A 14,493-nucleotide genomic window follows, 5' to 3' on the forward strand; every position below is an offset into this window, starting at 1 on the left:
GGGGGCAGGGGTGTGGAGAGGGATTGGGGCAGTCAGGGGACAGGGAGGGTTAGATGGGTTGGAGGTTCGGGGGGGGGGCAGTCAGGGAACAGGCAGCGGTTAGATAGGCGTGGGAGTCTCGGGGATCTGGCGGGGGCAGGGGTGTGGATAGGAGTCAGAACAGTCAGGGGACAGGTAGGGAGGGGGGGTCTCAGGAGGGGGCAGTTGGGGACAAAGATAAGGGAGGCTTAGATAAAGGGTGGGGTCCCGGGGGTTGATTAGGGGCAGGGGTCCCGGGAAGGGGCGATCAGGGGACAAGGAGCAGGGAGGGTTGGATGGGTTGGAGGTTCTGTGGGGGGCAGTCAGGGGGGCGGGAATTGGGAGGGAGTGGCTAGGGGGCGGGGCTACACCCCCCCCCCCCGCCAGTGTCCTCTTTTTTGAAAGTTCAAATATGGTAACCCTATTGGTGTGCAGAAGGGGGTTCAGGGTGTGGGGCCCCACCAGCGCTTACCACAGCTCCCAGGAAGCGGCCGCCAGGTCCTTGCAGCCCCTAGGTGGAGGAAAGGCCAGGGAGCCCACCCCCCACCCAGGGTTGAGAATCTGTAAGTTAGAATGTTTCCCTTTCCCCTCAATATAGATAATGCCTTAGAACTGGTCTCATCCTACAGGTGCTGGGAAGACTTGTAAAAGTTTTGCAGGGGAATTAAACGGTTTTAAGGAGCCAGGATCGCTGATAGGATCATTGGCCACAGGGGCTCAAGAGCTGCCGCGAGACAACGGGTAGCAAACTGCATTATAACTAGTTCTGCTCCTCATCCACAGCTGGAACAATCAGGTTAGGACTTGGATGAGCCAAGACCCAAGCGGTAAACAATCTGGCTCTCCAAATAGCAGTGTGGCCAAGTCTCCTGATTTCTGGTGTTTTGCTTAAAGTCCCAGCTCCTGGATGCCTGTGATTGGGTGAGCATGTCTACTTTTGCTTTAAACAGACAACTTTTGTAGGCCTGTCAGCAGTGGAGAAAAGCATGGGAAGGTGCCCCCTAAAGGCTGCGTGACCTGCACGGAAACGCCCCAGTGGCTGGTTTTTGCATCCATGGGAATTTTGCAATCCAGACACGTGCTTTGTGAACGGCTGGGGTGGGCGGGGCCGCCTGGGGGCGCAGGCGCAGCCTGGCTCGCGCTCAGCGGAGTCACTATGGCTCAGCAGCGCTGCCGGCTGCCTTGCAGAGACCCGCTTAGCGCTAGGACCTGGCGGAAGAGGCAGTCAGGGAGACGTCATGGCCTGTCTCCCGTGGCGTCACCAGCCTCCCATTTGATTGGCTGATAACGGGGGAGGCGGGGCCGGATTTCTCACGCACCGGCATTGGGTCACGCAGCGCGGGGGCGGGGGACGCTCCGTTTCCCCGAGGCACGCTGGGAGCTGTAGTTCAGGGGTGGAGGCCGTCGGCAAGTTCCCCCTCTCGCGCGGGGTGGGCTGAACTCTGTCAGCCAATAAGAGCAGGGGGCGGAGCGCGTGCCGGCAGTAGAAACCGGCCGGCCGGTCGAGGGGTGAGTGACAGCGGGTGCGTAGCTCAGTCGGCGCTTGTGTGGCTGTGAGGGGAGTCGCTAGTGGGTGAGTGCGGGCCCGAGGGGGAGGAGCGGGAGGCCTGCCGGGGGGGCGAGGAAGCTTGGAGGGGTCTGAGGAGGGGAGGGTCGGAGTCGGGGGTACCGCGGCGAGGGGGCTCCGCGTAGTGACCGAGAGCTGTAGGGGGCCTGGGGTGGCCGCGGCAGCCGAAGGTCGCGGGGTTGGCGGGGGGGTCCTGGCTGGCGGGGTTACGGAGGTTGGAAGGACATGGGGGTGGTGGGGAGGGGGCTGGGACATGGGTAACGGGGCGGAGGGTGATGTGATGAGGAGGGGGCCGGGCTAAGCTAGGACTGGGGTAGCGGGGGGCGGGGGGGGGGAGGGGGGGGGGGGGGGGGGGGCGGGTAGCGTCGCCTCTGGGGGAGGGTGTTCCTGCCTGGAAGTGGGTGAAGGGTAAATCTCATGGTGTAGTAACAAATAGGGCCTGTGGGGGTCGCACTTACAGGTCTCCTTGCGTTAGTCCTTGAGGCTTGGGTGGGGTCCCGCTCCCGGGAGCTTGTCTGAGGTTAGACATACACCCCCCCCACACACACACACACACGCCTCCCTCGCCCCCTAAAGCATTCCGGGTGAGTAAGGTGCTGAGCACGTCTTGGGGTTTGATCCCTTAATGATCTGAAAATTGCCCTGTGCCAAACACGGGCATGGCCGTTAGGGGTGTCTCCAGGTGCTGTCCTCAGCATGATTCCACTTCCTCCCCAACCCCAGGTCTTGTCTCTCTGAAAGCCACTTCCGTGACCTCTGGTTGAGTTCAAGGTCATATCTAAACAAATGTGTCCTCTTGCATTTGACTAAAAATCCTACTTTCTCTTCCCTCTGGGACAACATGAGAGCGTTTAGTTTTGATTTCATCTTTCCCATTTACCAAAATGTCAGATGCTGTTTTGCATCTTTTATAGGTGCTGTAGGTCTCATTTTATAGTTAAAGGCTCTAAAGGCGTTTGAAATTGTTACTCTTCCACTAAGAAGATTGTTATAGCTTCTAAGTACTGACAGATTAGACCAGATATGTTCATGAAGTATTGTGATTTCTCTCCTTGCACACCATATGTATGATAAAGTGGTTTAAACTTGGTTGTGAAAATATAAATAGGCCAATCTTTTCAAATTCAGGTGTATATGTCTATATTTAAACACTAATGGCATCAAAATTATGATTTGTCATATGCATATACAGTAACTTGTTTTTTGAGTAAATCAGTGCTTTACGAATTACTTAAATACCATGGGGCATTTATTCTCATGAGTCCATTTACACTGCACTGTCTGAGATTGAAAGCTTTGTGAGCCACACTCTCTTTATGCCCTGCAGTGCTGAGGGCATTTTTAGGAAAACTCAAACAATAAAAATACAGCCTAATCTGCCCAGGTAAGAGGTCTGCAGTAGTTACTGAACTGACCATCTAAAGTCAGCTTTTTTTCGGCATTCCTGAATTATAGGAAGAATTGCGCTAGTGTCAGAGTCTGAAGAAGGAAGTAATCTCTGGTGACTGACACTTTTTTTTTTATTATTATTTTATTTTTTTTAATCCTTTCCTATGAATGAGCTTTCTGGAAATATTTTAAATCAGGACACTTTCAACCCTTGATATAAGGTTTCCTTTTTTTTGGTTTTTTTTTTTTTTTTTTTTTTTTTTTTGTAGTCCTCAGTCTGAACCGTGGTGGTCTGCTCTAAGCAGCTGTTCCTTTTCACCACTCAATCTTGATAGAAAAAACATCTTTCAACTTGAACTTTTTAATTGTAGATGAAATAGTGTTGCATGAGAAAAGTATTCACTGATGTGGGAATGATAATCCATTTATTTTTAAAAGGTTGACATTTCCCACATGCAAGCTATGGTGTGTCCATCAAACAAACTCCTGCGGGTCTGATATCACTACTAGACCCAGTACCTATTCTCTCTTTAAATATTAGGCTTCTGGCTCTTCAGTAAAAATCTGAGTTGACATAGTTTAAACTTAAACAAAGCGAAATATATCCGAGGTGAATTTTTCCCTGCTTGTCAAATGTGCTGGCTGACCTTCTATAGTGGCTTACTGTTTTTCCTCACAAAATACTTTGGGGACTCTCCCTTCCCCTCCTCCCACTTAAAATCCAGTGCCAGCATGGATGAGTAGCTCCACAGAAATGAATTGATATGGTGGAGGACAGAAATTTTGCAAGGAAATGCTTCTGATCTAAGCTCTCACTGGCTTAGAGTTTGTGAAAAAACAGAATTGACTGTGCCTTTCATGAAGGTGCTGGGAACTCTATTCTTTGTGTGGAAAGTATGACAAGAAGCTGTTGCCTAATGGCTTTCTATGTCAACAGTCTGTTTGATATGGAATTACTCTACCAAAGCACATTCTTATTCTTGTATTGTAAAAGCCATACCTACATTCTGAGGTTTTTATAGTCCTAAAATTGAATTTAGTTTGGTGGTATAGATAGTTAGTGTGGATTAAGCCATACACCATCTCATCAGTTAAAAGTTTTTTGACTTGTATCTGGTTTATAACTGAATATTTAGTGGAAGTTACTGTGCTTTTTATACTTGTGGTACATTCAAGGTTGGTCTTCTAAAGAACTCTCAAACATGAAAAAACTTTTAAATTCTAAACTAGACTTTCTTCTTCTCTGCAGTCAACATGTCATCCAGTCAGGAATCCGTTCTTCCTAGCTATGAGACTGATAGCAGCCAGACATCAAAACTGATCAGAAAATCTAAAGAGTCACCCTTTGTACCAGTTGGTAAGTTTCACTTTCACAGTGCAATGATGCTGTGGAGTAAGACAAGTAAATCTGGGAAAATACACCATTGCATAAGTGTTCTTGTAATGGGCGGTGATTATAGTAAACTTAGTCACACACTACAAACAGGAAATTACTGTGAAATGTTACTTCCTCATTAGGTATAGTACTGTTTAATTTTGCCCTACCTCTTGTACCTATCATGGTGTTCTGCCTGAATTAATACTCTTATCTGGTAACTTTATCAAACACTGTAGACTTAAAATGTCTATGTATTCCTTGTAATTCCCTCTGTCTTCCATTTAAAAGATAGTTGCTTACACACACCTTATTTCAAATTTTGGGTAGTGGATCCTATACTGGGGAAATGTATCTTGCAGCAAGCCCAGAGGGCTGTCACAGTTCAGGGTAACTGCACCTGTATTCCCTCTCTGTGGCCCAGCAAGGGCACCCATTCTAGGCTTCTGACTCCCATGGCCGTCACCTCTCTTGGGTGGCGATATGAGTGTCTCCTTTCTGACCTGGATAATTCCAAGCTGAACAGTTCCCAGCCTTCACTGTTGTTCCCAGCAATACAGACTGCCTAAGCAGACCTGTTTTTATTAGTCTCTTAAGAAAAAGCACAGTGTTAACTGCCCATTGTTTAGGTACCATACAGCTCTTTCTATGCAAGCTTATTTATTCTTAGGATAAAAGAATTAGAGAAAACATATTAAAAACAACAAAAGGACCTACACACATGCTTACCAGAGATCACCCCAGCTCCAACATGGGCTCTGGCAGGTGATTAGTCCTTCAAACCCCACAGTGGGATCTCTTCTATCGTCACAAGTTCACAACAGCCTCAGCTCAGAACTATCACCCTCATGACTCTAAATCACTGCTCTATCCAGTCTGGACCTCTGAAGAGACCGAATAGGTAATCAGCCAGGCAGTGGGGTTTTTTGTTCAAAAGGGGGTGGGTCACTTCCATTCCCCCTAGCCCTAAGTATTTCCTAGGAAATCCACTTCACACATTGTCCCCAAAAGTCCTTTGAAATTCCTAATATTTCCCAGAGATTGCATTAATTATGTTTCTAGCTACATAACCAATTGGATTTTTAATGCAATGGACTCTTAAAATACTTAATTCAATAAGGTTTAACTAAAGTCCATAAGGCTTGTCCAGGATGTCCTATCTCACAGGGACTACATCTGGTCATGTCAGAGTCTCCCAAATTAATAAGTGACTAGACATTTTAAAGTGTGAACTTGCCTCCTGCTAAACTGATAGCTGTAGGCGCTGAAGTCTTCTAGTTGAAGAAATGGACTCAAATCAGACCTTGTGATAGCCCCTTCAGGTGAGAGGATAGTTCAGTATCCATGACCATTCGTCCTTGGTTTTTCTGCTGAGACCCATAGAAAGACTTTGGGGTGGACTACTAACAAGAGAACCATGTGTAGGGTGTTCTCTTAATGTGGATGTTAGTCCAATTTCTAATTGGAGAAAGATACCACTAAAATTCCTTCCTATATGAACCAAGCAGACATCAAATGATAACTTTTGGTTGATACTAGTCTGAACTGCATTTAATTTGATGATCTAGAAGTGAAATGCTTTGTCCATTGCCAGAATCTAGTTATCCAGTTCCCATGACCTGGGGAGTTTTGCTATCTAGGCTGCTGGAGCCCAGTGTAAATGTAACAACTTCTATACATGTGCAAGCTTTTCCAAGTTTGGTTTGGTTTGAAACAATTTGCAGATCTTGTGTCAGAACTAGTTCATAGGCCCTAAAGTGCAAACAAATTTGGTTTAACCTTATTGCTACATAAATGACCCACATGCAGGTGAGAGTCTACAGTCTCCTCACATGGACTAGTGACTTGTATTTGGGGGTAAGATAAATCATAACCCAGTTATCTAGGCAATTATTGGCATCGGAATATATACATAATGCAAAAAAATTAATAGGTACCTTCCTATGAAACTATGGCATGTAACTAATTCCAAATAGAGAATGTAAGTTCCCAGAAACTGGGAATTGCAGGAGGTAAAATACTAGTGCACATGAGAGCACATGAGTAGGCCATTGCCTGCAAGGTTCAGGCTAGGGAGTGTCTCAAACTTTATTTTCTGTCTGTGGAAAAAGCTAAACTGAAATGTGTCCTCTGTTGAGCTAACTCTCCAGTGCATGGGAGAAATAACATGACATGTCCAATGCCAGTATTCAAGTGAATCCAGGGTCAAACTTGACACATTCAGACAATAACCATCTTCATTTGTGGGTTTCTAGACCAAGAAATCTAGCACTGCTATTAGTGCATGGATGCAGTTTGAACTTTGTTCAGAGTTGAATTTGAGAACTCCTGTTTGTTTTTGCACTACAGCTCTAAGGACATTCCTCTGGAAAGATGAGGCAGTTAAATTTGCTCTTATGGCAGTTTCTGACCAGTATCAAAGCAGCCCTGACATCCATCACGGCTGCTATCCACAGCTGTCTACCTGGAAGGAATGTTGTGCAATGATACGCCATGTCTTAGTGATTTTTGTTTGTTTGTTTGTTTTTTTAACCCAGTTCTCCAGTAATGGAGTACCAGAACTCTGTTGGGGGTCCAATCTGGACTGGCTTCTGGGTCAGGCTAGATGTCACTTGGGTGGGAAAGGAATTACCCATAAACTAATAGCCTACTGAACATAAGCAAACACCATAGTTCTGTTAGATGTTAATGATGGGGCTAAAACACTGGTGAGGTTTTTTTATAAGTTACTTTTGCTTTAAAAGTAAAAGTCAACAACTTAAAATTTAACAAGTCTTGTGAGGAACGTAATATCGTGTAATTACTAAACACTTGTTTACCTTGCTTTCTAGGGATGGCAGGTTTGATTGCAGTTGTAGGCTATGGACTGTACAAACTGAAGCACAGAGGCAATACAAAAATGTCTGTTCACCTGATTCACATGCGTGTAGCAGCCCAGGGCTTTGTTGTTGGAGCAATGACATGTGGTATGTATAAAACAGGCAGCTGTTGTCCAGCCCTAGTTATCTCTTAATGATGGCAGACTTACTTTAAAAGTGTTCTTTACACTAAAGGATAAATACCTTGGAGTAGCTTGTAAACCATTAACTATTTCTAACTGCACTGGAAACTTGCAAACACATAAGTTCTTTTAGTGAGTCTGAGCTAGTAAACTGGTTTCTTTGCTCAGTATCATAAAATTTAGTATGCCTGGTATCTAGGTAACCATGTTTGAACCCATCTCTTCAGTTTCTCCCTTCACTTTTTACACACATGCATGAAATTGTATTAACATTCAGGGCACTTAGCTTGATGATTTTTCCAAACATGCTAAGTCAGTGAAGAAAACAAAGAATACAATTGCCCCATGCATGTTGTGGATATTCTAAGGTGTTTGGAGAAAGCAGCAGAATTCAGAAAGTTATTTGACAATTATTAAGCCTGTCTTAAATTCACTTCTCAATGGGAAAGATTAGCAGTTGTCTACAGTTTGCATCTAAATTGAAGGTATAGCTAGATCATAAATCACACTAGCTCTGATACCAACAGTTTGTAGAGAACCCTGTGTGTGTGTGTTACGGCTTTCATTTTAACAAATGAATTGTGGCTATTACTGAAATTCCAGATGGGAAGTGAGATTATAAAGAATACAGACTCCCATATTTTCTTCTCTTGCTAGTAGTCTTCCTGGCTGCAGCTAGTTCTTGAAATAGTCTTTTTTAATAAAGGATGTATATTTAACTGCTTTGCTTGTGTTTGTATTTCAGGTGTGCTCTACTCAATGTATCGGGAATACCTGGCAAAACCCAAGGAGTGTAAAAAAGATGACTGAAATCTGTGTGCTTGGTGGTGGTCTATGTATCTTATAGACCTCACACTGAGGTGTCTTTTTTCTTTTTAATAAAAAAGAAAAAAAAATAAAAATTCAAGGATGTGGTTCTACAATACTGTACATGTCTTGTGCCTGGTATTGAACCTTTAGGTTGCCAGTCTGGATCTAGCACAAGGTGGTGGTGACAAAGCTACCACAATCTGCTGGCTCTCTTAGACTGAGACTACCATACCCACTAGGAACTTGTGTATTGTACAGCACAGTGCCTCTCTTCCCTTTTCCCACCCAATCTCCCTACACACAACTGGTAATTTATGGCATTCTTGACCAGAAGTCCAAGAATTGTAAATAGATCTGGAACCCAAACAACCTTCTTGCATTGGAGTGGTGGTCCCTCCAGCTCATGGCTGAAGCACCTAGGAAAGTCTGCATGGAGAAGGTTGTACTCCTGCCTATGTTGTCTCTGTCCTGTAGATAAAAGGACTTCGGTCTCTAAGGCTATAATCCAGCACTTTCACTAGCACTAAACTCACTCAAAATAATTCTTAAATTTGCATAGAACAAAATGCTTTTAAAACACAACCTATTTTTAGTTTAATTTGAAGTATGAGCTGAGCATTCACTAGTGGATAAAACTATTTAAACATATTTATTACACAATACTAATAATCGAGGCCCAGAAGCCCTATTTTTAATAGATTATGGATTGCAGCTTCTCAGATTATTGAATTTGGTAACTGCGCATTTATTTTTGCAGTATTAGGTGTATGAGGTAACATTTTTAAATGACATTTTGAAAACTAAATCTGTACGTGAAGTGATGCATTTTAAGTATGTAATTAGAATGCCTGACTTAATTTATGTGATAATTGCTGTTTCAATGGAAGCTCTAAACTTCTTAGACCTTTGCCTTTATTATCCTTGGTGTGAGATCATATGGAGCGCTCTTCCATAAGCGATTTATAGTAAAGTCATTAAAATCTGGCCTCAATGCCAAATGTATTGATCAAGTGAAGCACGAATCTGTAACCTTCCACTTTCTCGAACTTGCTGGGATTCCCTGGAGATAGTATTGTGTCTAATACAGTGTTTGTAATAAATACATTAAGCAGCTCCAACCTGTCTAATTTTTACTGTGAATGTGACATGGGGAGAGCTGAGGGGCATTGCTGGGTTCACACACAAGCAGTATGAGGGAATCCCCTGATGTTGTGAAACTCAAATCCAGTTTCAGGTTTTCTGGCTGTTCTGTCCCCTCTCTATGGGAATGGTCGCTGCGGGATATGGCCTGGGAGCAGGCTGATGGGATGGGCTCATAGTGCTGCTTGGCCACTCTGGGGAGGTTTGAGGGGATATGGATCACAAGAGTTCAATGACTTGCACCCCATGAGGGACTGCAGGCGGTGATGGTGGGAGGCTGGGATCCTGAGGGTGCTGTATAGGATGACCATATTTCCTCAAAGGGAAAATGGGACAATCTATGGGGCTAGCCTGAGCCCTTCCTCCCCACCCCCGCATGGTGCTGGCCTGAGACGCTTGTCTGAGCCCCCTTCCCACCGTGGGGCTGGGGCTGGTGTCGCTGGCCACCTGAGCCCCTGTGCGGGGCTGGTGTTGGTGTCGCTTCTTGCTCAAGTCCTGCCTACCTGCATGAGGCTGGGGCTAGCCTGAGCCTTGTCTGCCCCCCTCTGTGGGGCTGGCATCACCACTTGCCTCCCTGCACATTCCTCTGCACCCCACTTTTTTGACAAAACTGGGTATTGTCCCATTTGTTCTTTCCAATTGATCAAGTTGGCAAGAGCAAAGTGAACAAAGGCCCACTTTGACTAAAAAAAAGTCAGGATGGCTGGTACAGGGCTTAAAAAGGATTGTCCCAGCCAAAACAGGCTGTATGGTCACCTTAGTGCTGCGGAACGTGCACTGGGTTTGGCAGGGGATATCTGGGCTTTGACTGGAGCTAGCTACAGGTCATACCATGGGGGGGGGGGGGGGGGGTGGGCGGGGGACGATTCAGTGGGGCAGTGGAAGGTGGAGCACCTCTCTCTGTGGCCCTGGGGGGAGGAGTTGGACTTATCCTGTGCCTTTGGGGCATGAGAGGGTGATTGTAGCCAAGGCCCTTGCAGTGGCAGGGTCTGGCCTCAACCAAAGTTTATAGGCTGATGGTTGGGGGCACTAAGCGGGGGTGTTGGGATGAAGGTGGTACCAAGCTGAGCCCCTTAGTAGATGGTAGCATTAGGCTGTACCTGAAGTAGGCATGGAGGTAGTGACCCTGGGTCCTGGTGAGGGGTTGGTAGTGGCACTGATGCTTAATTGTAATGTAGAATACCTGTGTAATGCAATATGTCCATGAATAATTGATTTACCTGTGTGTGCATGCACCCTGCTCCCATGCACATATCTATGGATATTTATATATGTACTGGATTCTTTAGCTATTTGTGATGCTGCAGCATGACACACAGAAACTACCCTTTCCTCACAGTATGAAACTATTTTAGCGTGGTGATGTATCTGTGGCCCTGAGGAATTGCATTAATAGAACTATCCACCAAATTCTAGTCGGCATGTCAGGCAGGTATAGCATGAAGATCTGCTTAGGGTACATGTATTGTTAATTGTGCAGGAGGAGACCTCTGCCAGGGGATGGTTTCTTTATAATCTAAAAGAGGGGGACTTTGTTTTCCTGACTTCAAAACAGGATTTATCACCCCAATATGCAAATTATCCCATACAACATATTAAGGGTATTGGAGGGGAAAGTATCACCTTACTTACCACTTAAAAGGGCCTACATGTTTATTGTATGTAAATTGCAAAAAAAGTATTACCACCTGTAGGAAATTATTCAAAAGGAGGATGTTGTAAAACATGATCATGCCTTATTTGGTACATGGAATTGTTTATGGAATGTGGCAAAATAAGGCCCACTGAAAGCTCCATGATAGAGAATTGGAACAGCATAATTTGGAGTATGAAGATGTAGGGGGATGTGAGGCCTGCATTCAGACCACACTTCCAACTAAACTTGGACCTTGATGGTATGCTTCTAGTGTATTGTTTGAAATCACAGTTCAGGGACCCAAAATTGACCAAAGTCCCAACAATACCCATCCCAGGATGAGGGATGTCCCATCCTGCATTCAGGACCAGCTCAAGGACTCACTACCATCCCTTTCCCCAGAGTTCTGGTTAACATAGTACTATTCATGCACATCCCATTGGTATTAAACCTGATTGTTGGCACATGGGAGAATCTGAATATTTGTTCTGAATAGGGAGACTATGTATTAAGCACCATAACATCTGCTTTTCAATTTCTTGAACTAGGCAAGGTTCCAGACCTCATTAAGAATACTGTCCCAAGTGTTTTGAGGTCTGTGGAAGGGAAAGAGAATTGTTTGCAGCATTGCCAACAATTTTTTTTGGCATGATTGGGCATATGGGATCTGACTCCATACCCCAGTCAAGATTCTTGTTATTTAACAAGGAGTTGCATATTGACAAAATCCTTGTATGTCTCATTCATATTCTCTTTGCCTGTGTTTGATCCAAATGAGAATGTGTATAGCCAATGGACTACTGTCCATTCAATAGGTCACCTTGAAGATGACCTCTACTGAGAGGATCTCGATGTACCCTCACTGGTGATTGTCCATCCAGAAATTCAAACCTGGAAAACCCTGTGGATGGTCTCTGGCTCTGAAAAAGGGTGTCAGTCTATTAAGTGTGATGTGTTTGAGATAGATGCAGTTTTGTGTGGAATGGAGTATGGGTACCAACAGCAGACTAGATCAGCGGCTTGCTCAGTTTGACTGACCAAGTGGAAGGCACCAACAGAGAAAGTGGCCTGTAGTGGACAGGGACAGTATCATGTAGTTACTAACTACCAAAAATCTAATTGTAGGCGATTGGAGCGTCCAGTCACAAATCCAAACTTTTGTTTTGTTCCAACCCAACATGTCCTTATAGGGTACATAGCACTTTCTCCAGTCCCCGTATTTGAAAACCAGTTATTCTTTCTAGTCCCAACCATCAGGATCTAGCTATGCAGAGTTCACCAACTTTTCATGCATCTATCTTGCCACTTGATTTAAAATTAAAACACCTTATGGAAAGGAAAGGTACAGGTTTAATAGAAACAGAGAGTTCAGTCGATGAAGCGGCACAAACATATAGCAGGTTAATGAAGAGATGGGCGTATGATGTAACTCTTTAAATTACTTTTTGAAAACTACAACTGTACTTGAAGTGATGCATTTTGGTATGTAATTACATACTAACTTAATGTGGGTGATATTGCTGTTTCAATGGAAACTCTACAGCTTAGATCTTGGCCTCTATTAATCTTGGTACCAGATAGGGCAGTGGTTCTCAAACTTTTGTACTGGTGACCCCTTCCACACAGCAAGCCTCTGAACATAACATAAGAACGGCCGTACCGGGTCAGACCAAAGGTCCATCTAGCCCAGTATACCTGTCTACCGACAGTGGCCAATGCCAGGTGCCCCAGAGGGAGTGGACCAACAGGCAATGATCAAGTGATCTCTCTCCTGCCATCCATCTCCATCCTCTGACAAACAGAGGCTAGGGACACCATTCCTTACCCATCCTGGCTAATAGCCATTAATGGACTTAACCACCATGAATTTATCCAGTTCTCTTTTAAACGCTGTTATAGTCCTAGCCTTCACAACCTCCTCAGGTAAGGAGTTCCACAAGTTGACTGTGCGCTGTGTGAAGAAGAACTTCCTTGTATTTGTTTTAAACCTGCTGCCTATTAATTTCATTTGGTGACCCCTAGTTCTTGTATTATGGAAATAAGTAAATAACTTTTCCTTATCCACTTTCTCCACATCACTCATGATTTTATATACCTCTATCATATCCCCCCTTAGTCTCCTCTTTTCCAAGCTGAAAAGTCCTAGCCTCTTTAATCTCTCCTCATATGGGACCCGTTCCAAACCCCTAATCAACCCCCCCACCCTTATACGTTAAAAACACTTTTTAATATATTTAATACCATTATAAATGCTAGAGGAAAAGTGAGGTTTGGGGTGGAGGCTGACAGCTTGTGACCCCCCATGTAATAACCTGGCGACCCCCTGAGGGGTCCTAACCCCCAGTTTGAGAACCCCTGAGATAGGGTGACCAGATGTCCCGATTTTATAAGAACAGTCCCGATCTGTGGGTCTTTTTCTTATATAGGCTCCTATTACCACCCCCCCCATCCCGATTTTTCACACTTGCTGTCTAGTCACCCTATACCCGATGACAGGGCGAGACTTAGGGGAACTCCATTGACAGCTGCTCGCAAAGGAAAGCCCCAGGGCTGGATCAAGCGAGGCAGGACTCTGCAAATGTCCATTCTCCGGAACCGGCGGGCAGAGCTGTGCACAGATACGCCGAGTGCGGCCAATCCACTCAGCACCTCCAGCTGCCCCACGTGCACAGCGGAGGGGCCCCGCCCCCACCCGCTCCCCCACACCCGGCGTCGCTTCAGGAAATGCCCCGGATGTCGTAAAACTCCAAGCCGCCCTCCTCTGCTTTCCGGCCGCCCCGTCTCCGCGGGGATGGTTGCTGGGGGAACCGCACCGCGTCCTCCTCCGGGAGGCGGCTGGGCGAGCGGGCTCTCGGCTTGGGCGGGTGGCGCTGCCCGGCCCCCCGGGGGGGCGGGGGCTGAGGGGGCGCGGATCGCGGGAGCTCCAGGGGAGTCGCAGCCCGCCAGGGGCCGCAGGAGGTGGGTGCGGGGCGCCGCGGGACCAGCGACCCCGAGCTGGGGCTGGCAGGGCCGGGGGCCCCTGGGCTTCGGGGGGAGCTGGGACCAGGCCGTGCCCCGTGGGGGGGAGGGGACTCCTGTCTGTGCCCCTGGGGTTAGGGGCGCCAGGCCAGGCCTCTGCGGCGGGGGGCTCCTCTCTGAGCTCTTGGGGGGCGGGGGGCTCCAGTCCTGCCTCTGGGGCCGGAGGGGGCTCCAGGCCAGGCTTGGGGGGGCTCCAGGCCGGGCCTCTGGGGCCGGTGGGGGCTCCAGGCCAGGCTTGGGGGGGGCTCCAGGCCGGGCCTCTGGGGTGCAGGGAGGGGGGCTCCAGGCCGGGCCTCTGGGGTGCAGGGAGGGGGGTACTCCTCTCTATGCCCATGAGATAGGGGAGGGGGCGAGGACTTCTCTCTGTGCCCCTGGGGGGAGGGGTTGGCACTGTCTTGTGTGCTGGGGGTGTCCCCAGCCAGTGCCTTTGCAGTGGCAGGAGCTGGCTTCAGCCTATACACCTGGGCTGAGGGCTGGGGGTGCTAAGCTAGGACACCGATGCTGAACTGTAATGTAGGATACCTGTGTCATGCGATATG

General features: G+C 46.7%; 2 protein-coding genes across 2 annotated transcripts in view; both read left to right on the forward strand.

Annotated features, from left to right (window-relative positions):
- Positions 1-1,501: 1,501 nt before the first annotated feature.
- On the forward strand, positions 1,502-9,265 carry HIGD1A (HIG1 hypoxia inducible domain family member 1A). The gene is made up of 4 exons (XM_026652087.1): positions 1,502-1,591; positions 4,224-4,331; positions 7,181-7,315; positions 8,096-9,265. The coding sequence occupies exons 2-4, from the start codon at positions 4,229-4,231 to the stop codon at positions 8,158-8,160; spliced, it is 303 nt and encodes a 100-aa protein (XP_026507872.1). The 5' UTR covers positions 1,502-1,591; positions 4,224-4,228; the 3' UTR covers positions 8,161-9,265.
- Positions 9,266-13,729: 4,464 nt separating this feature from the next.
- The window catches only part of CCDC13 (coiled-coil domain containing 13), a 32,314-nt gene continuing 31,550 nt past the window's right edge, over positions 13,730-14,493 (forward strand). The window contains exon 1 of the mRNA XM_026652085.2: positions 13,730-13,894. The gene's annotated coding sequence lies outside the window, so the exon portion shown is untranslated. The remainder of the gene's footprint in view (positions 13,895-14,493) is intronic.

This window comes from Terrapene carolina, unplaced genomic scaffold (genome assembly GCF_002925995.2).
Source record: "Terrapene carolina triunguis isolate 2854851 unplaced genomic scaffold, T_m_triunguis-2.0 Scaffold111, whole genome shotgun sequence".
In the NCBI taxonomy this organism is placed as follows: domain Eukaryota; kingdom Metazoa; phylum Chordata; order Testudines; family Emydidae; genus Terrapene; species Terrapene triunguis.